The 19335-nt window shown below is 49.5% G+C and overlaps 4 protein-coding genes across 4 annotated transcripts; 2 read left to right on the top strand and 2 right to left on the bottom strand.

Moving 5' to 3' along the window:
* Positions 1-256: 256 nt before the first annotated feature.
* On the bottom strand, positions 257-4504 carry B0J16DRAFT_334467 (MRC1-like domain-containing protein). Its single transcript, XM_046126961.1, has 2 exons — positions 1445-4504; positions 257-1395 (listed from the first exon to the last, which is right to left on the bottom strand). Exons 1-2 carry the CDS (start codon positions 4282-4284, stop codon positions 408-410), a joined length of 3828 nt encoding a protein of 1275 aa, XP_045987033.1. The 5' UTR covers positions 4285-4504; the 3' UTR covers positions 257-407.
* B0J16DRAFT_334465 (uncharacterized protein) lies at positions 4447-7009 on the bottom strand. Its single transcript, XM_046126960.1, has 3 exons — positions 6791-7009; positions 5262-6729; positions 4447-5211 (listed from the first exon to the last, which is right to left on the bottom strand). The coding sequence occupies exons 2-3, from the start codon at positions 6575-6577 to the stop codon at positions 4902-4904; spliced, it is 1626 nt and encodes a 541-aa protein (XP_045987032.1). The 5' UTR covers positions 6578-6729; positions 6791-7009; the 3' UTR covers positions 4447-4901.
* A 5485-nt stretch (positions 7010-12494) lies between these two features.
* On the top strand, positions 12495-15252 carry B0J16DRAFT_71493 (uncharacterized protein). The gene is made up of 3 exons (XM_046134358.1): positions 12495-12886; positions 12950-13081; positions 13144-15252. The coding sequence occupies exons 1-3, from the start codon at positions 12772-12774 to the stop codon at positions 14982-14984; spliced, it is 2088 nt and encodes a 695-aa protein (XP_045987031.1). The 5' UTR covers positions 12495-12771; the 3' UTR covers positions 14985-15252.
* A 1070-nt stretch (positions 15253-16322) lies between these two features.
* On the top strand, positions 16323-19228 carry B0J16DRAFT_71486 (uncharacterized protein). Its single transcript, XM_046134357.1, has 2 exons — positions 16323-16888; positions 16939-19228. The coding sequence occupies exons 1-2, from the start codon at positions 16458-16460 to the stop codon at positions 18911-18913; spliced, it is 2406 nt and encodes an 801-aa protein (XP_045987030.1). The 5' UTR covers positions 16323-16457; the 3' UTR covers positions 18914-19228.
* The last annotated feature ends 107 nt before the right edge of the window (positions 19229-19335 follow it).

Raw genomic sequence — 19335 nt, 5'->3', positions numbered from 1 at the left:
GCTTTTCAAAGGTCCAGACTTGGGACATGATCGATTCAGAAGCATTTCTCTCTTGGTGCCTTTGCATTTATGTGTCATATGTCATGGATACTGGCTGGCATAGATGGTATCGTCCGCCTCAGCGTGCTATAGCAAAACAATAAAACGCATCAGAGATCCTTACTGTGGCTTTCATACTCCTACGTAATCCAAAGGATTGGATAAATGGCATATAAGCTTGGTTTCCTACACAGTGGACAGATAAGCGGATAACAATTGCCTAGAAAATACTTCGATGAATAAATATGTTTAACTACAAGATACCAATGTCATGGTAGCTTCCGTATCGATGCCTACCCAAACGCCATGCATATTTACCCCCCAGAATACCCCGTTCACATAAACCTAAACTCCATTCCGTGCCAGCCTTACTCAAATGATCCCTTTGCCAGCAAACCACCCACGACTCCAATTCGCCTTTCCGCCCCCTTAACTTTCCTCTCCTCTCTCCTTCGCTCATTCTGTTCGAGCTTTGCTCGTCTCTCGCTGTCACGCGCAAAAGCATGCACGCCACTCTTCTTACTGGCTCCCTTCTTGATCTTGGCTCCTTCTCCGAACCCACTTGCTGGGGTTGAAGGACTGGGGCTGGTGGTAGAAGTTGTGCCAGAAACAAATGAGTTGGTTGTTGCACGGCGCAGAAGGGCTGGTACCTTGAAAGAAGAGCTCGGTGTTGTTGCAAATGCAAGTCGGCCAGTGCTGACATTGGAAGAGCTGTTGCGTTTCAGGGTAATACGATCAACAACTGCAACACGACCACGACGAGGGTTGGATCCATTGCTCTCCTTGTCACTGCAAGCTTGTGTGGGAGCCTCCGCCTCGCCTTCACTGTCAGATCCAGCCTCTGTAGCAGGAATGACAGAACCGTGGGGTTCTTCAAGCAACTCAGATAGAGTCTCGCGTACTTCACCAAGGTTGGAAGGCTTCTTGCCATCCTTGGTTCTACGCAAATGGGCAGGGGCCCTGTTATCCGCAGGGCCAAGAGTCTTTTGGGGTTGACTGTTGGGGATATCCTGGGCCTTGCTGCCATCTTCATCCTGTGACTGAGATTGCGAGGAATCATTGGTTTCTTCTGGAGCATCCAGAAAGTCCATCTCGTCATCACTGCCTCTATCCTCGATGGTTTTTAGGAAAGCTTGATTACCAGGGTTCTCGGCAATCTTCTTGACACGCTCATCGGCAAACAGAGCCTTTTGCATCTTGGCGAACTGCCGACGCTTCATCTTTCGACGGGCCTCGCCATCGTCATCTGAGTCGTCGAGATCATAACCCGCGCCACGCTTGCGACGAAGCATACCAGTTGTGATGTCTTTGAAAAGCTTTTCGACCTGCTTCTCATCCTCAATACGTTCTCGATCACTATAAGATGTTAGGCTTCTGTTAAAAGTGACGAATGGGCAGCACTTACGCATAGAAAGCGGCGAGTTTGGCTTCATCAACATCGTTGCCGGCAGCATCGTCGATGATTTCCTTGAGCGAGGCGATGGATTCGTTGTCACTGTCTTCGCCATCTGCACCCCCTAGACCAGCGTACTCATCCTCGGATTCCTCGGCCTGTTCCTGGATCATCTCCTTGGCCTTACTGTTCTTGTGGTCGAATTCTGCCCGAATTCGTTTCTGCTTGTCTTGCTTAGCTCCTTCCTTGAGCACATCGAAAACGCTGTTTGCCTTTTCTGCAGCTGTTGGCTCAGGAGTTTCTTCAATGCGCTCAGATGTATCCATCCTGCGACGAAGGCGGCCACGGCGGACTAGTGGTGAAGCTTGTGTTGGGTCCTCTTGGTCGACTACCGTTGTTTCAACGGTAGAAGCCGGCGCCTCAATAAATCTGTCCTTCAGGGGTGTTTGGAGTTGGAGACCCTCATCCTGAGTGAAATCGATCGCATCGGAGATCTGTGTGCTATCCTCTCGTAGCAGGCTGTCAAGACTGCGCAACTGAGATTGAGAGAAGTCAAGGTTCACAGCTTGAGTCATCTTTTGTGTCTCGCCCTTCTGACTGTCCATGATCATGTCTTCCATAGGCTCATCCATCGTCGCAGAAAAGTTGGAGTCGGGAAAATGGTCGAAGTCTGGCATCATGGACTGGGTTGGGCCGTTAGCGACGTCTACTTGGCTGTCATCCATGGTGCCAGCAAAGATTTGAGTAAGACCAAGGCCAGCTGCTCCTTGTACAGGAAGACCAGGAATGAAATTTTTCTTGGCTGAACGTAGCACCGATCTTGGTGCCGTAGGAGATTGGGTATTGGGTACTGTAGGCGATGTGTGTACAGCAGCTTGGGGCTTGGTCTTTGGCGTCATCTCAACCGAGTCCTCCTCTTCATCATCAGAGAGAACAATGGGCTTGCGAATTCGTCGTTTACTTGCCACTGGGAGCTCATCAACGTCATCATGAACATCTTGACTGGCAATAGGAGTTGTATTGTCCTCTTCGCCAGCAGAAGCCTCAGATTCTCCATCTTCAGCTTCCCCCTCGACCATAGGGTTACCGTCTGCTTCCTCATCCTCGTCATCCCCTTCATCTTCTGATCCGGACAATTCGATTGCCGACACTTCTCCATCGGCTTCATCAGCGGACGCCTGATACTCTTCATCATCGCTATCATCCCAAGCCAGGGGATCAACTTCGCCATTTTCCTTCTTTTCCTTCTTGGCGGCAGCTTGCTCGTTTTGCATAATTCTTCGAGCCTCCTCCCTGGCCTTGGCAACGATGTCATCAACCTCCTGCATCTGGCGCTCGCGCTCTTCGGCGGTTTGGATAACCACACCTTGTGCTTTCAGCATGTCCAGTCTGCGGTCACGCTCCAGCTTGGCTTGTTGTCGAGCCTTTTGCTGAAGGTACATCTGTAGCTCACCGTGCGTCATACCATGATTATCGTTCTTTCGACGGATCTCTTTACCGGGAGACTTGACTTGTGCAAGAGCGCGCAGGGCCTGAGCAGAGTTGTGCTCTTGAGCCTTCTTGACTGGGACCATGTCGAACACAGCTCGGATTTTGTCTTTGGTGGTTGTCGTGATTTCCAACTCGTCATCCGAGTCCACCATGGTAACATTGGCTTTAACTGGCGGGAGTTTGACTCGGAATTGGCGTTTGGGTTTTTGGGCTGGTTGCTTTTGTTCGTTTGGTGGTTCAACGGCCTTGCCTTTACCCTTGTCCAACTTGAGTCTGGTTGTCTCAGCGAGGCTATCTATTGTTGACAAGTCACATTCGTTGGTCTCAGGAACTGGCTCAGTTGCATCGGCAGTTTCTTTGGACACAGGTGGCGAACTGGGAGGTGTATCTGCATCCTGCATTTCAACATCGCTGTGAGGCGTCGGTCCCCTACTCGAGCTAGCAACCTTGGGTTCTGGTTCACCTGCTGGTCTGAAGTTGAATCGCTCAAACAAGCTATTTTTGGAGATCTTCTTTCGTGTCTTCGCTTCATGCTTCAATTGCATGTTTCTTGACATTCTTTGAGTTTCTCGGTTCATTTCCTCAATTGCCTTCTTGCTTGCTTTTCGGGCACTCGGTCGCTCGGTTTGTGTCAGGCGGCGCCCACCTTCGTCATCAGTAATGCCGGAATCATCACCGTCTGATGCCATGTGTTCGATTTCCTGTTGCTTCGCACGCTTGGCCTCTTTGGTGGCTTCCTCGGCTTTCTTCTTCTCTGTTAGGCGCCTGACTTGCGCTGTCATTTTATCCGACTCGACTGCAGGGAGATCCCCATCGGAATCCGAGTTGTTTTGTGTCGACTTTGCTGGCGATACAAAGAGTCCTGGGCTGGGTTCGCGTGATGTATTTCTGGCGGCCGGTGATGAGGGAGCCTTGCGGATCCGTCTTCGGCGTACCACGGGAGTTTCGTCTTCTGATGACGCATCGGGCATATCTGCATTATGCTCTTCCTCGGCTTTTTTAGCCTCCTTCTCCTCCTGCTCGAGCTTCTTCTTTACACGATCTCGAGCAGTTTCGTTCTGTTTATCGGTATCTCCTGATTGCACTGGTCGGGTGATGCCTTGCATCCTAGCCGCAAGTGGGCCTCGGGGTCTGGCGACATCCTCCTCTTCCGACTCATAAGACGCGTCTTCTTGTTGTGTGTGTAGTGGTAGGTCGAAGTGTTTTGTAAAGATATCCTTGCTGGCCTTTCTCAAAGGTGATTCTTCATTGTCGCTGTTTTCGATAGCATCCCTTTGAGCCTTGAATCTGGACGCTGGTGAGAGTTGCTCGGGAGACCCGCCCGAAGATACGGGGGTAGAAGCGCGAGAGGCGGTAGCCATTGCTTTTGCCTTTGCAATGGTTTTATATGAGTTGTATGGTCAGAAGAATCAACGAAAACATAGAATAATAACAAGTTGATACGTGCTTCAGAAATTCAAGATTTGGTGAGAGGATGTTAATGTGGAAAGGCTAAGAGAGAGCATCCATAGAATGAATGGATGGATGTCTAAGTGGTAGTGGGGAGCTTTCAATACGCGACGCGCGGGCCATCAAAGGCGTTGGCGTGGAGAGACGCGTTACAGCGCATCAATCCCGCGTAAAGTCGCTTCCAACCACGTAAAATTCAATTAACACCCCTGTCTAAAGTGACGATCTTGGTCAATTAAACTCTCCAAATTTACATCATTGATTGGCCTGTCAACCGATTTCAATACCAGACATAGTACAAAGAAAGCCATCACCATCACGTATTATTATGGAAATCAATCTTGAGGAGAATGGCACATTCAATTCGATAGCTATGACTGTGAAATTATTTCATCTCTCCTCCCTTTTTTTACTTTTTTGATTTTATAATTTTCAAATCAAATCGAGCAGCATCCGGTAAAGACTGTCCACAGTATCCTTCTCATTCCAAGTAACCGACTCCAACAGCATCAAGAACAGGCATTGGCGCCTAGAAAAGCTTGTGCTCAAGAGTCATGTCGGACTCGGGCTCGAGACCAACACAAGCACGGAAGATGTTGGTCAGGGCAGCGCGCTGCTTAGCAAGAGCGTTGACAACGGGGGTGCCAGGAGGGGTCAGAGGAGCCTTGAGCATGTAGCTGAGGACACTCAGGACACTATGGAAGCTCTTATATTCAGTGGTAGCAGTGCCATCGGAGGACACGGCCTTCCACTGGATACGAGACATCATCTCAGCAATGATGACCAAGTCGATGATCAGGGGAGAAGCAAGGAGAGAGTCCTCGCAAATGTTGAAGAGTCTGTATGCTGTCAGTTATCGTTCATGTCTCGTGGTATCTCATCAACTTACGAAATGGTCTGGTGGCCACCCATGAAAATCTCGGCGTAGTACTCATCGAGAGCACGCTTGTTGTCGGCGACAGCAGGCATGTACTTGATGACAACACAGTGGTCAGGGTGCTCACCCTTCTTGTAGAGGACGTGGTTGGCTTCAACCATGTCATCAACGACGTTGGACTTGGAGATCTCCTTGGAGCGGAACTGCTTCTGGGAGCTCAAGTTCTTGCCGTCGTTGTTTCCAAGATGGTTATAGCTGGCAATGGAGGTCAACTTGATGCCGGCGTTGATGAGGAAGTCAACAAGGGCAGATTTCATCTTGGTTTGGCCAGACTTGAAGTCGTCGCCACCAATGAAGGCGTTGTGCTTCTCAGCAAGCTCAATGGCACCAGGGACGAAGGTGTTTTGAGGAGAGCCGTTGATGAAAGGGGCTTGTTCGAGGATACAAGCGACAGCAAAGACGGTAGAAGGGGAAACCTCCTCATGTCCCTGCTCAATAGCCTTGAGAAGGTTATCGGCAGTGTCGTTGACACCCTCGATCAGGTCGGCGTATCGCTCAGTGTTGGCAGTCCACATGATGATGACCTTGTCGAGGCCGTTCTTGGCCTTGAAGTCGCGGATATCCTGACGGATCTTCTCAACATGCTCCCAGCAGGCCTTGGTACCCTCGAGGACGTTGTCGGCACGGTCCTCTTGGTTGGCAGCAATGAAGTCAGGGTAGTAGATGGAAGGAAGGGGAACCACCTCAGCCATCTCCTTCTTGACCTGGGCCTTGAGGGTGGGCTCGAGGACCTGAGCGCGGTCCATGGCTTGAGCCAGGTTCATCTTGCTGATGTCCCAACCTCCGATGACCAGGTCATTGGGGTGGACCATGGGAAGGATGTTGTGGAAGGGGATGTTGACCTCCTGGTGAGTCTTGGCGTCATGGCCGAGCTTGAGGGTTGAGCCCATGACAACGGAGCCGTAGTAGTTGGACTCGCGGGGGCCTTCCTTGGTGTCCCAGGCGAGCTGACGGCGGTTGGCGAGGATACCAGCGGTAACGGTGGTGCCGTTGTTGCCTCCAAGACCAACCAACATCATACCGACCTTGGGAACCTTGCGGTCGACCTTGAAGTCGTAGAGAGTCTCGTTAGGAGTGGCAACATACTTGCCGTTGGAATCAACTTCAACCTTTGTGGTGCGGTAGGTGTATCGAGAACGGATCTCCGCATCCGTGTAGGTGACGTTGGGTGAGTTGACGGTGAAGAGGTCCTGAGTAGCAGAGGAACCTCGGCCGCTGAATACCGGCCCGTTCGAGGAGCCCGTGCCGACTTCCGCGTGAGGAGCCATGGTGCTTGAAGTGGCTTTGACGTGGAAGTTTGCGGTTTAATTGAGATTGGACGGGTTTCTTTTTGTGATTAGACCTTTACTGTTCAAAGGTCGAGTCCGCTGAGCCTCCGGAATCGGCTGAGCAGCGGGCTCCTGCGAACGGGTGGTGCGTCCTGGGATGAGTTAGCATCTTGATGTTTGTTTTTTTGTCTCTTTCTTTGTGAGATAACATACGAGTTAAGGAGATTGGAAAACGTCTTGACGACTGTAGTGACCAAGGGTCAATGCCTCGGTCGTTATTATAAGATTGATAGAGGTATAGAGGGGTGTTTTTTGGGTTTGGCGGGGTAGCGGGGGGCAGACAGATGTCAAAGTTGGAGAGGTTTTGGTAGAGAAGAAGGAGGGTTCGGTGAGTTTTGTTTTTTTAACTGATTGTAAGTTGACAAAGTTTGTTGGTGAAGCAAAAGAAGAGAGAAGAGGGAGAGTTGCTCGGGGCTGGGGAGGGTTCAAATATGGAAGAGTCCATCCATCCCATCTCATCAAAGGTACCTGAGAGACGTACCCTACCTCAGGGTACGTGTACTTGGTCCCTGGTAGGGTTCTGGGCCTGGCTTCAGGTACCTGAGCCGCTACTGTAGCCTCTACTTGGCTGGTTGTCGTGGACATTCGGGCGGTGAGGACCACAACGCGTTGATAGTGGGGTTTGTATAATTCTAGCGGCTGGGGAGGCGGAGAGCTCGGAAGCATCAAGAGTGAGCTACTGTAAGTTTGTGGACACCTGATATCCATGGAGATGAACAAGCGAGCTCATCCGCATCCTCCAGGTTTTTATTCCCTCTTTTTATGTAGTTTTCTCCCGCATTTCCAACTTGATGAGTGGCTCCTCTGATGCGGGGACTTGACTGAGCAGCTTCAATTTTGAGGGTCTATATTATGATACCTACCCTTGACCAAGAAACAAGTGAACAAAAGAACAAAAGTTTGTTGACATTGGATATGTAGATCCTACTAGGGTTGGTCAATCCAAGAGGCACTTTCGGGATATCACCGCATTCTCATGCACCTTGTCCCTGTCATGTAGCTGCAGTAACTTATGTACGGTCAGTACTATCGAAGAACCATTGGCCTAAGCCCCTGGCATCATCAAAACATCCGACTGTTTATCTACGGTGTCTGTATCTGTACTAATTACTGTAATACTCTCTCGACTGGTCGCTTCCACCAGAGAAAAACCCTAGATTAGCTCGTGCAGGGCATTACACAATAGGCATCGCCTGTAAAAGCGCAACCAATGGATTTGTCCTGCACTGCCGGTACCAACCTCACTGATTGGCTTGGCTCTACCCGGAACCTTTGGTGATGATATAAATCTCCATCCCTGTGTTTGTTGGGATATTCGGCAGCAAGCCAAGAAAGAGCCTAGACGGGTAAAGAGTCTTGTGGATGATACCGATCAAGGCTTTAGCCGTGGATGACATGTATCATTACTACGGGACTGCCACTCATCTGGTATGTACCTGGGCAGTAAAGAAAAACTGTCACAGGGGAATATTGACTGGAGAACATTCTAGGTTATGAATAAGCCGCCCTGTCAACGACGGGACCTGGACATCATACAGTTCAGGTTTTGTTTTGTTTTGTTTCCACAGAGTGTTTCGACAATGAAACCTCGAGTAATAAACAGCGTTTGAGATCAATTGTTTCCGCGTCGTCAGACCCATACTGATGGATGCAGCAAAAGATCTTCACGGTTGATAGCAATTCAATGGACAAACTCCTATCAAACACGTATACTTGCATTGACCAGGTTTTCAGAGACTTCAAAACAACTGGCCATTCATCCTGTCGCTGCAGCTTGCCGAGGTCATCTGCGTCTGGGATTCCTTCGGTCTGGTTTGATATGCAGTTTGTCCTCGGCCGATCAACCGTAGCCAACGCTAGCCGAGCACCTTGATATCGCGCAGGTGCTCTGTAGGTAGATTTTGAGCAAGTTCAGTCCAGTTCAACCGTCAAGATGTGCTGTTTCTCTTCATGAGAACAGACCTTCTGTGTCCAAAGTCCAAATTCTATAATTGATGTCTTTTCTATTCTGTTAAGAAACTGCCCCGTTCACATGTAACACGGAAGTGTCACAGGCAAGTGACTATGCTCAGCCGAAGATCCACACCTACAGCGAGCGATTCTGTGTGGTGTTGAGATCGCCCCTCCACGACATCCGCTCTCACCGTCTAACTGTCGAACGTCTAATGTAAGAGGTTCTGGTCCAAAAGTCAAAAGCCAACGTCTTTCATAAGGATCACCCAATGGAGGCCTCATGACTTCATTTGATTCAACTTTTCTTGCAATGATCGGCTTCAGGCTTCGGAACTGAAAGCGACATTAGAAACATTACCCAGACAATGTGAATAGACATATTCCATGTCATTCACAATGTACATTGGTTGTCTGGCATTCAGATGGTCGACAGGTGCCTCTTCACCTCCTCAGCTTTGACAGCTGAAAGGGTTCCAAATCTGAAGTCTAAGCCTGAGCGAGACATGGTCCTAGATGCAGTTGCCAGGAGCATTTTTGGCGTTCTGGGTCAAGGCAAATCTTCCATGCCGGTGCTTTCACCATTTATTGTTTGAGACTTAGAGCAATTGCTGGAGAAACACCTCAAACCTGGTGTTCAGTCTCAGCAGCATTCGGCATTGCCGCGGCCATATCGGTTGATAATGATTGTCAACGGAATCTCTTTCTGCGGTCCATGTATCCGGCAATGGTCACGTATATCAGATAGCCGACCGTCGATCATGTCTCGAAGACTTGAATCTAGTCACCTTTTTACAATATGCAGTAACAAATAACTCTAGCTAGGTAGCCACTACCATGAGCAGAGATGCTGTAAATCATGTAAATCATTGGACTGTTCAGAATGCGCAAGAGCCATGCAATAAATGACGTGCCCTCAGCGCCAGGGCAGAGGAGAACCCAAGCTCTCCTTCATGACTAGCTAGTACGAGCACTAACAATGAACCGTATATTTAGTATCATGACAAGGAGTTCAAACGGTCGATTACCAACAAACTGACACGGTAGCTTCAAAGGCTCGTATTGACTTCTGGCGTTAGTTTTGAAGTGTAAACGCGCCAGTGTCACTGCTTATCACGAGACGAGGGGAAACTTGAAATGGTTGATTAATGCCAATTAAACGATAAAACGATCATCGACCCATTTCGATTATCTCGTGATTCAATATCAAGATACATAGCAGCTACCTAGGTAGGTATGTACATCTGTAACTCTATACAAAGGCATCGTATCAGAGACATGGCGACAGTAGAATGTAGAGAAACTCAAGGAAAGGTTAGACTACTCTCCCATCAACAGCGATCGCCAGGGGTAGTTAAAGCCAATACGTCAAATCGTGGCGTTACTGCCTATCAGTCTAATGAATATACAGGTATTAAAGCCGATCCGTGGCGCCAGTCAGTCAGACTGATTCTGATTGCAATTGAGTTTCGGTCGAGTCCTCGCCTTCACTTGACATATTAACTTCCATATTGGACCTGACCTTTACGGACTCTTGATCTCCCGATCAGAGACCTGAGACAGTGGAGCATTGGATCCGGCTCCAGTTATCGCTTGGCGAACTTGGCCTCGCAGATCTTTTCTTAGCAACGAAAACGGCCAACAAGACAAGACACATTTTAACTGTTGAACAGGGGAAAGCGTGCAGATAAGGCATCGTTGTCATCAAAGTAATGGATGCCTTGCATTAAGGATGCTGAATTGCAGCTCAACCAGGAGATGGAACCTGCTTCATTTGGGCCATTCTACGAAGATCTACCATGGCCCCCCCACGGCGCATCACCCGAATGAGGACAGGCAGGTATGATATAGGACCCAGAGGCCGGGGGGTCTTTATCACTTACCAATACTTTATCCAATAGGTGGTTCAGTCACAGTGATCGCATGAAGCGTCTTCTGCTTGCGGATTTATATCCTTATTCCCAGCTGGGTTCAACATGGCCTAATCGGGCCAATGTCTCGGTCCTGGTAGCATTGAAGGAATTCCGAGACATCCAGTTGAGTTGCAGATCGGATAATCAATTGATTAATGTCCCTTTCGTTATCCGTACAACAACCAAAGGTAGGTTCCAGTCGTTGACAGGCGGATCTCGACACCATAAGAAGCAGAGTTAAATGAAGCAGATCTCCTTTCGGTGAACGGGCCACCCCTACCTAGATTAGTGCTTGCATATCAGCTCTATGATTGGCCATAGGCTGCTGCAAGGTACCCGAGTAGGGTAGGTTGTCCACGGTTTTCAGTGGATCATTCCTAGGTATTTTATTTTATTTCTACCTCCATAAGTTGACGACCTATGAGCATGGTTGGCATCAACCAGCCAGAGAATATTCCAACATTCTGTGGCGTCTTCTCATGACCGGCTCGGAAGAGGCCGGACTCGATTTGGCTTCTTTCTTTGGCTCAGCCGTTGCGGGAACTGTTTTATGAGCTTGACCTTGAGCAGCAAGCTCTCGGCCACTCGAGAACGCGTCCAGGAGACTGACAAGCTGCAAACAATGAATGCAATTATACAAAGCGTCAGCCAAGAGCCAGTCATAGACTGTCATCTGTCAACTTCCAGACATGAAGAAATCTCCCGCATCTGACTATCTTAATGCAGGCTAACTTGTTTGGTGGATGGACAATCCGAACAAAGACATTGTTGCCCTCTAGCCCTTCTACGAAGACACGAGACGTGCACGGCATGGGAATAAACTGTTCAACAAGCGAGACACGGTCAGATAAGGAATGCAGTAGATCTTAGTCCCCGTTTCCTGTCTCCCTCTTGACAATCGAATTATCGCCTGCAAGTCATGTCTCACTGCCCTCCTTCTGGCTGGACGCCATTTCAGCCCAGAAGCTCCAGAGAAGAGGTATTGCCGTGTAGTTGATCGGTTCCACAAAGTTTACTGGAACGTCGGTTACCGCGTAGCTGGAGACAACGGAGTCCGGACAGACAAGGCAAGACAGGGAGGGAGTGAGAGAGGAGTGGTTTAGCTATAGACGGAAATCTGTATGTCATATCTGCGTTATTGACTAGACAAGACAGCTGAAAGAAGCTGTCAAAGGCAGACAAAGGGCCTTTGAAATTCGAAAAGAAGAAGAAAAAAAGACGCTTACATTGCTCCGGTTGGTGATTGTGTTCGATTACTTATTCCACACCGCACCCACCGTAAACCCGTCACTTTGCGAGCCGTCCATCTTATTTCTGCACCTCTCTCTTATTAGTGTGTGTATCTACTGTACTGCACCAAGCCAGGGGTCTCTCTGTGTCTTCATTAGGCTGCACACTACGGACTTATTAACTTATTAGCCAACAAGGGCAGAAGCGCAAAAGCACAAGCACAAGCACAAGGGTCAGCCTGCAACTCAAGTCAAGCCTAGCCTACCTAAGGAGCCGGGCTATTAGTGGAGTCTAGGTACAGTGGAGGTGCCTACCTGCAGTACCTAAAGTCAAGGGTCCCGGTCCCTTTTCCTACAGCACCAGAGCACTCAACCTAAGTCGCCCACTTCTCCCTCCACATTCGAGACACCATATGCATCGCATCGTCCCTTTCTTCAAGTCGACACCTGATCTTCTTTCTATTCCTCTCACGTCGCAGACGTTTTAGTCTCGTGTTTCGACTCTTTGACCTCTTCATTCTCTTTCTTTCTTGCTCCTGTTAGGATTTCAACGAGAAATCCTTCACTTGTAACGCGCACAATCAATTCATCAATCGCAGATTGGCCGGGCCTTTCTTCTCCTCCGGCAGCACAGCAACCCAAGCAAGCGACCTGGACCTAGTTCGACTGGAACACGACTTGACGATAAATCCTCTCGACAATTCTATTCACGCCACAACCAATAGAACAACCAGCGCTGCAGCATCACGACTCTCTCCATGCGATCGAAAAAAAGTGCTATTGCACAGACTTTTGGCATCCTCAATTCACGTCACCAACCCCAGGGACACCGGTCGCAGAACGGGCCTGGGGTACGAATGTAAAAGGTCTTACATCAAGCGTCATCTTTTGAAACAACTGCAACAAGGCCTTTCATACGTCACATTGTCCAAGGTCTTTTAAAGAAATCTAAAGTGACAAATCAATTGCTCTTCTCTCGGCCTGGCATTGATAAACTGGACTCCTCCTATTCCTCTCCAACAACACAACTCACACCGCCACCATGGCTCTGCCACGAGAATCAATGTTTCTCCCGACTATCAAGTGCTCGTCATGTAGTCGGGAGGTTGAGATTTCCATGATGGGCGATCATGTTTGTGCTCCACCAGCGCCTGAACGTAAGAGAAGAAAATGCCACAGCTTGTCTCATTAACCCGGTGAACTAATTAATCGCCCTATAGTTTCCCCTCCGCCAGAAAGATATGAGGCATACACTCCATACAGCCCAGCACCTTTCAGTCCAGGACTCTACAGCCCAGCGTCTCCTGAGAAACCAGGTCACATACCACCCTCACTAGATGTCAACGCTGCCAGTAAGTGACTACCTGCCAAGGTATATAACAACCAAAAAAAGAGATCTCTAACAATACCACAGACCATCCGTTTATGCGAAAAGGGCAATTGACACCAAACAGTGAACCGCGCAGCACATCGCCAATCAATGACATGAACTGTTTCTTTGACGACGTTCCAACGCCACACGAAGACGATCTTATCATGCCATCACCGCGCCCTATCGACCGCCCTGGAGCTTACGGAGGCTTCGGCGAAAAGAAGCATGGCCCAGACTTTCAGCCTCGCTCGGTGAGCCCTAATGGAGGAGTCAACTCGTCCCTATTCAGGAGAGTGGACACGATCGCTCCAGGTCCCTTTGATCCCATTCGCAGTCCTTCAGCATCATCCTTTCCTAAGGAGATAGCAGAACCCCGTGATAAGTCAGAAAGCTTCCTGAGTGCATCACCAAGGGACTATTTTACCACCCAAAGAAATGAAAGGTCGCCGTCTCCCACAGGAAGTGCCAGCAACAATGATTACGAAGTGTCTGCCCCCCCTCAACGACCAACACGAGATGGCTACGAAGGTTTTGGGCGCCCGTCCGAGGTCGATGAGGTACTCCAGCCTCAGCCTCTGGGAACAATGAACCGCTCTGACACATTCCCCACACTCGCTGTTCGATCAGAAGCACCACTAAGAACTACTTCTGCACCTGGCATCAAGCCCGAACGCAAGGCTTCCAGTGGGTTTGGGCATGCCTCCAAGCCATCGCTAGGACCAGACACCTCGAGAGCACCCCCGCCACGCAAGAGTCTATTGCGTCCGTCAAAGTCCAGCAAATACTCGGGATCTGTCGATCTTGCCGCTGAATTCGGTGTCAACAACCCTTACCACACACCTTCCGACTCTACATCTTCTGGATTTTCTACGTTCAGCCGCCAGAGCAACGGCAGCTCTCGGACTAGCCAGACAAGATCTCAACCTCGACGCGATCCCTCTGACCTCTCGGCTATGGATGGACTGATGGAAGATCTGGAAAGCTCGATGGAAGCTTTGGGATCTAAGAACACTCAAGCGGAGGCCCCCGTACGACCTCCACGTGCTCGTTCCCCTCTTGCAGAGTCGCCACAAGATATGCCTCGCGAACGAACTGACTCTCCTAACCGATATGGGTCTCGAGAGATTCCTCACCAGCGACAGATTTCACAATCGAAGCTACCTTACACCGCGTCACCTCAAGAACACCACCTTACTCCAGCCCCGCAAACAGCTTCACCGCAAACGCTCCCTCCAGCGTTAGCACCCCCGATTCGAAAAGCATCACAGGACCCTGTGCGATCCCGAGGCAACTGCAAAGCCTGCGGCCTCGCTATCACAGGGAAGAGCATCTCCTCTGCGGACGGAAGGTTGACAGGAAAATACCACAAGGCCTGCTTCGTTTGCACAACATGCTCCGAACCCTTCACATCAGCCGAGTTCTACGTCTTGAACGACAAGCCTTATTGTGAACACCATTACCACAAACTTAACGGCAGTCTCTGCGGAAGCTGTGAGAAGGGCATTGAGGGCCAATACCTAGAAGACGAATTCTCAATCAAGTACCACGTTGGTTGTTTCCGATGTCTCGATTGTGGTCGGTCCCTTTCGGAAGGCTACTTTGAGGTGGAAGGCAAGTCGTACTGCGAGCGAGACGCTTGGCGCCGAGTGCAGCAACCATACCATCCTATGAAAGCACCTCCGGGCCGATCGCCGTCAGGTTCTCGACCTCCCATGATGGGTCTCCCTGGCCACCCGGCACAGCGAATGGGCCCCGGTATGGGACTCCCACGACCTCCATACGGCATGCCGCCGCCCGGAAACCGGCTGGCTCCGGGCCCTCCTGGGCCTCCTGGTCCTCGACCACGAATGAACAAACGAAACACTCGACTTGGCATGATGTAACGACCTGAATATTTTATCTGAATCTCCATGACGCTATATGGACTATCTATATCTTGTAATATCACCTATATGCGTCTAGAACGCAATGCATTTAGCACCCCTGGTTTTGCTGTTATCACGCTTGGCGTTGGCTAGCATCTTTGTTTTGTTATTATACCCCCTTGTTTTTTAGGCCCCGCTGTGGTTTGTACATCAAGTATTGTGCAGTCTCTTTTTGGACGACGTCTTGGTAGTGTCCCGAGTGCCACTATAGGAAGACGTTTGGATCATGGATTGGGCATTAGCTGTATGATATGGTAGTATGCGCCTCTGCAGTATAGTGTATTAGTGAGAGACTCGATTCAAGTTGCTCGAAATCGAAGTACATTTGAAACAGTTGCAAGAACACAACAGGCAGTGAGATATCACCTTCTACAAGTCTCCGGTCCGTGCTTGTTGATACGTAAAGAACTTCAAGATCTGATAGCAGGGTTCTTTATCAACAGCAGTGGGGAACGTTCAAGGATCCAGTACAGTATCTAGACAACAAGAGATTCTTATCTCAAACTACCAAGTAGGTAGTTGAGTAGGCAAAGGAGAGCAGGAACAAGAATCCCGCTCCAATTAAGAAGATGATGAATACAGGAACCAGTTTGTTTCATTGAAACTGAGCATTGGTGGTCTGTAGACATCCATTTCGCGAAGCCACGTGTATAGAATCCAGTTAATCTAGGAACGAGTTAACATGGCTCAGTTCAAAGAATTCGATGATGAAAATGTATAATAACAAGTCAAAGTACTCATTCCAATGTATTATATGTCGATCTCGCTTGTAATCTCCTATAAAACGGTTTGTGAACTGACTGATTCGTCGTCAGCTCCCCTCTCTAGCCCCTCCATGAGCGCCAACGTTGCGCCACAAGCTACAGTAGATCCCCCCTTAAATTGAAACCTTAGTTACACGTTCAATTGCCATTATTGGCCCAGACGCTCCTAGGTACCATGTCCAATACTGTACAACGCCTCATCATCCACACCCATTCCATCAACTCTCCCTTCTTGAGGACCCTTTTTCTTTCCCTTTTTTCTTCTTGATATACATACAGTTCGCATCGTCCTTCCAAAACGCAGCGTGTGACTTGAATTATAGTTTTGCATTCTTTGCATTTCTTTGGCTGTCTTTGATAGAAGCCATTACACTCCTTCAATCGACAGAGAAGCATCCAGTTCAGTTTTGCGACCGACCGACCGACCGATCGAGGCTATTTGATACCGAAATAGCTAATATTAGGCGATACCTCCCTGCGACCAACATCCCTTGCGTCCCTGCGGCCGAATACCTGCGTCTCAACTATTCAACAAGCCATGCACCCCTGATCTCAGTCGGCTTCGTTGACTACCGCATTTTCAGTTGCGACACCAGCTTTCGATTCTCGTTTGCTACACAACTCGGTTGCTCTTCAGATCAACCGACTCGCAAACTTGTCGCCCATCATGAAGAAATGGCATCCCCAAAGCCGGCGCTTGTTTGGCGCCAAGCTGCGGCCAAGGTCCATGATTATTATCGTCTTCGCTATGTTGGCCGCCTACTACCTTCTCTTTTCGCCGGCAGCTATGCCAGTCCCTTCCAACTCCCAAGGCGCAGCTCAAGCACCGCCGCCTTCCATCATTGAACAAGGTGGCAACTCCCAGCCAAAGGAGGAGGGAGATGAGGATGAATATGGCGCCATCCACAGACAGCTTTGGGAGCTCACAGCTCAAGATCTTAAGGACTGGCGAGACCCCACCGATGGCGAGGACCCTAATGATATTGAGCCCGGTTTTGAGACCGATGGAAAAGAGAGAGGCTTTGGAGATCTCGGTAAACTCCAGCATGAGAAGGATATGAGGAAGGAATGGAGACATGCCTACTCCGTTACATCGAAGTGAGTATTAACGTCCTCCAGAATCAATATACTTGCTAACATCGCATCAGCTTCCCTAGCTCGAACCACATCTATGGAAAGACTTTGGCCAATTTGGAGAACCATGAAGCTCGGCCCGAGGAGTTCAGCACTGATCTTAAATTCGATCCTGATGCCGACGTGGAGTATAGCTCGGAAAAGCCTGTCCGCTACGATCCTTATCCCAAGTACAACAGCGACGATTGGAAGAAGGCTGGGCACGCCCAGTACTTCCCATGTAAAGGCGCCACTGGGGAGCCTGTCGAAGATCTGCTTGTCTTCAAGGGCAGGCCCCGCGAATGGCCTCTGCCACGTTTTGGCAGCTATGATGCTCTCAACATGGACCCTAACCTTTGCTGGGAGCGAGAGACCCGACTTGGTCCCTATGGCTTGCATCGCCAGTTCAAGAAGGTTGGTGGGGAACCACAACCACTTAACTTTGATACCGTCAACTGGGGTGACCTCCAGCGAATGTGTGTCAACAAGAATGCACAGCGTTTCGAAATGAACCGAGAGCGAGTCAATGAGTACCTCAACAACTACTCCGAGACTGTCATTGGGCCTCATGAGCCTGAGAATCCTCAGGAGCCTGTCCAAGCACAAGGGTCGAAACGAGATGTCCCAGCGGAGACAGAAGGCGATAGTTCCGCTGTCCCGATCAACGCTGACACCGCACCCCCAGTGGCTAGTCCTCAGCCAGAGGTTGAATCTTCGGAACATGTGAAGCATCCTAGAGCTCCTACAAAGGATTACGTTTCCGAGCCCCGGACTGCAATTCTTCTCCGGTCTTACACTGGAAAGGACTACACCGAAAATGATAAGCAAACAATCAGGGCGCTGGTTTCCGAGTTGTCTCTCAAGACTGGTGGTCAATATGAAGTATTCCTGCTGGTCCAGGTCAAAGATAACAACCTGCGCATCTTTGACAACGAGGATGTTTACCAAAAGGTTCTCTCGCAGAGTGTACCGCCTGAATTCCGCAGCATGACGATCCTCTGGAACGACGACATCGTTTGGCAGCTCTACCCAAAACTGACCGATCCTGAATCAAAGAACGTCCACACTGCCCAGTGGCTTTCAGTGCAGAAATTCAGCCAAGAGTTTCCCCAATTCGATTTTGTCTGGAACTGGGAGATGGATTTCCGCTTTACCGGCCACCACTACCATCTTTTGGACAAGCTCAGTGAATTTGCCAAGAAGCAACCTCGAAAGGGCATGTGGGAGCGAAACGAGAGATGGTATATTCCTACTTACCACGGCAACTATGACGATGAGTTCCGCAAGGATGTCGAGAAGCGATACGGCGACGATGTTATTTGGGGTGCTCCTGAATTTCCTTTCATCAACCCCATCGGTCCCAAGCCTCCTGTTGCAAGCCCCAGTCAGGACAACTACGAATGGGGAGTTGGCGAAGATGCTGATGTGATCACTGTGTCTCCCATGTTCAATCCCATCAACAGCAACTGGGTCATCGCCAACCAGGTTTGGGGCTACAACGATTCGACCCACAAGTCTCAAGATATACCTCGACGAACCACCATTGTTACGCAGTCTCGCGTATCAAAGAGGCTACTAAACATCATGCACGTTGAAAACTTACGTGGAAACCATGTTGCTTCAGAAATGACGCCGCAGACAGTGGCCCTTCTGCATGGCCTCAAGGCAGTCTATGCTCCTCATCCTGTCTTCATGGACCGTGACTGGGACGGAAAATTCCTGAATAAATGGTTCAACCCTGGTGAAAAGGGCGATTGCGGTGGCCGTGGTAGCCCCATGGGCTGGGGTCGAGAGCGAAGATACATCGGTTCAACCTGGTACTACCGTGCCATACCCCCTAACCGATTATACAACAACTGGATGGGCTGGCCAGATACAGGCATTGGTGGCTCTCAATGGGAGGAGAAGCATGGACGCCCTTGCTTACCTCCCGTCATGCTGCATCAAGTCAAGAACACTGAGCCAACCAAGAAAGGCCACGAAACCACCTTTGAATTAGCCTATGGTTAATGTTCAGTCGTGGAGTAAGCTTGGTACTCGTCTCTCTGACACCATTGTATGACTTGATGTCGGTATTCTTTGTTGATGGATTCTGCGGGTCCTTTTAATGAACACTGTGGGAAGAGTACAGCGTACGCTGATAGGAGATATCATCATCATAATAACATTGCGTATTTGATAGAGGCAGGTGTGAGATATTCACACAAAGGGTATTTTTAGGAGTTTGGAGTGTCTTTATTTGTAGATTATAAGATGAACAACAAGCATAGCTTTGGTCCACCATGCCGTCCACTACACAATCTCGCAAAATGTGATCGAAGTGAGATGGCGCTACTCTTTGATCATTCAATACCGAGATATGGACACAACGTTGATGCTTGCGTGTAGTCAGTCGCCTTGGTCCGAGCTTTTACCGTTGCCTGACGACAACT

The sequence above is a fragment of the Fusarium flagelliforme genome, assembly GCF_020744385.1.
Source record: "Fusarium flagelliforme strain FIESC 12 MPI-CAGE-AA-0113 chromosome Unknown B0J16scaffold_2, whole genome shotgun sequence".
NCBI classification, from domain to species: domain Eukaryota; kingdom Fungi; phylum Ascomycota; class Sordariomycetes; order Hypocreales; family Nectriaceae; genus Fusarium; species Fusarium flagelliforme.
The sequence above is the reverse complement of the archived record's forward strand: the minus strand, read 5'-3'. Positions and strand labels throughout refer to the sequence as shown.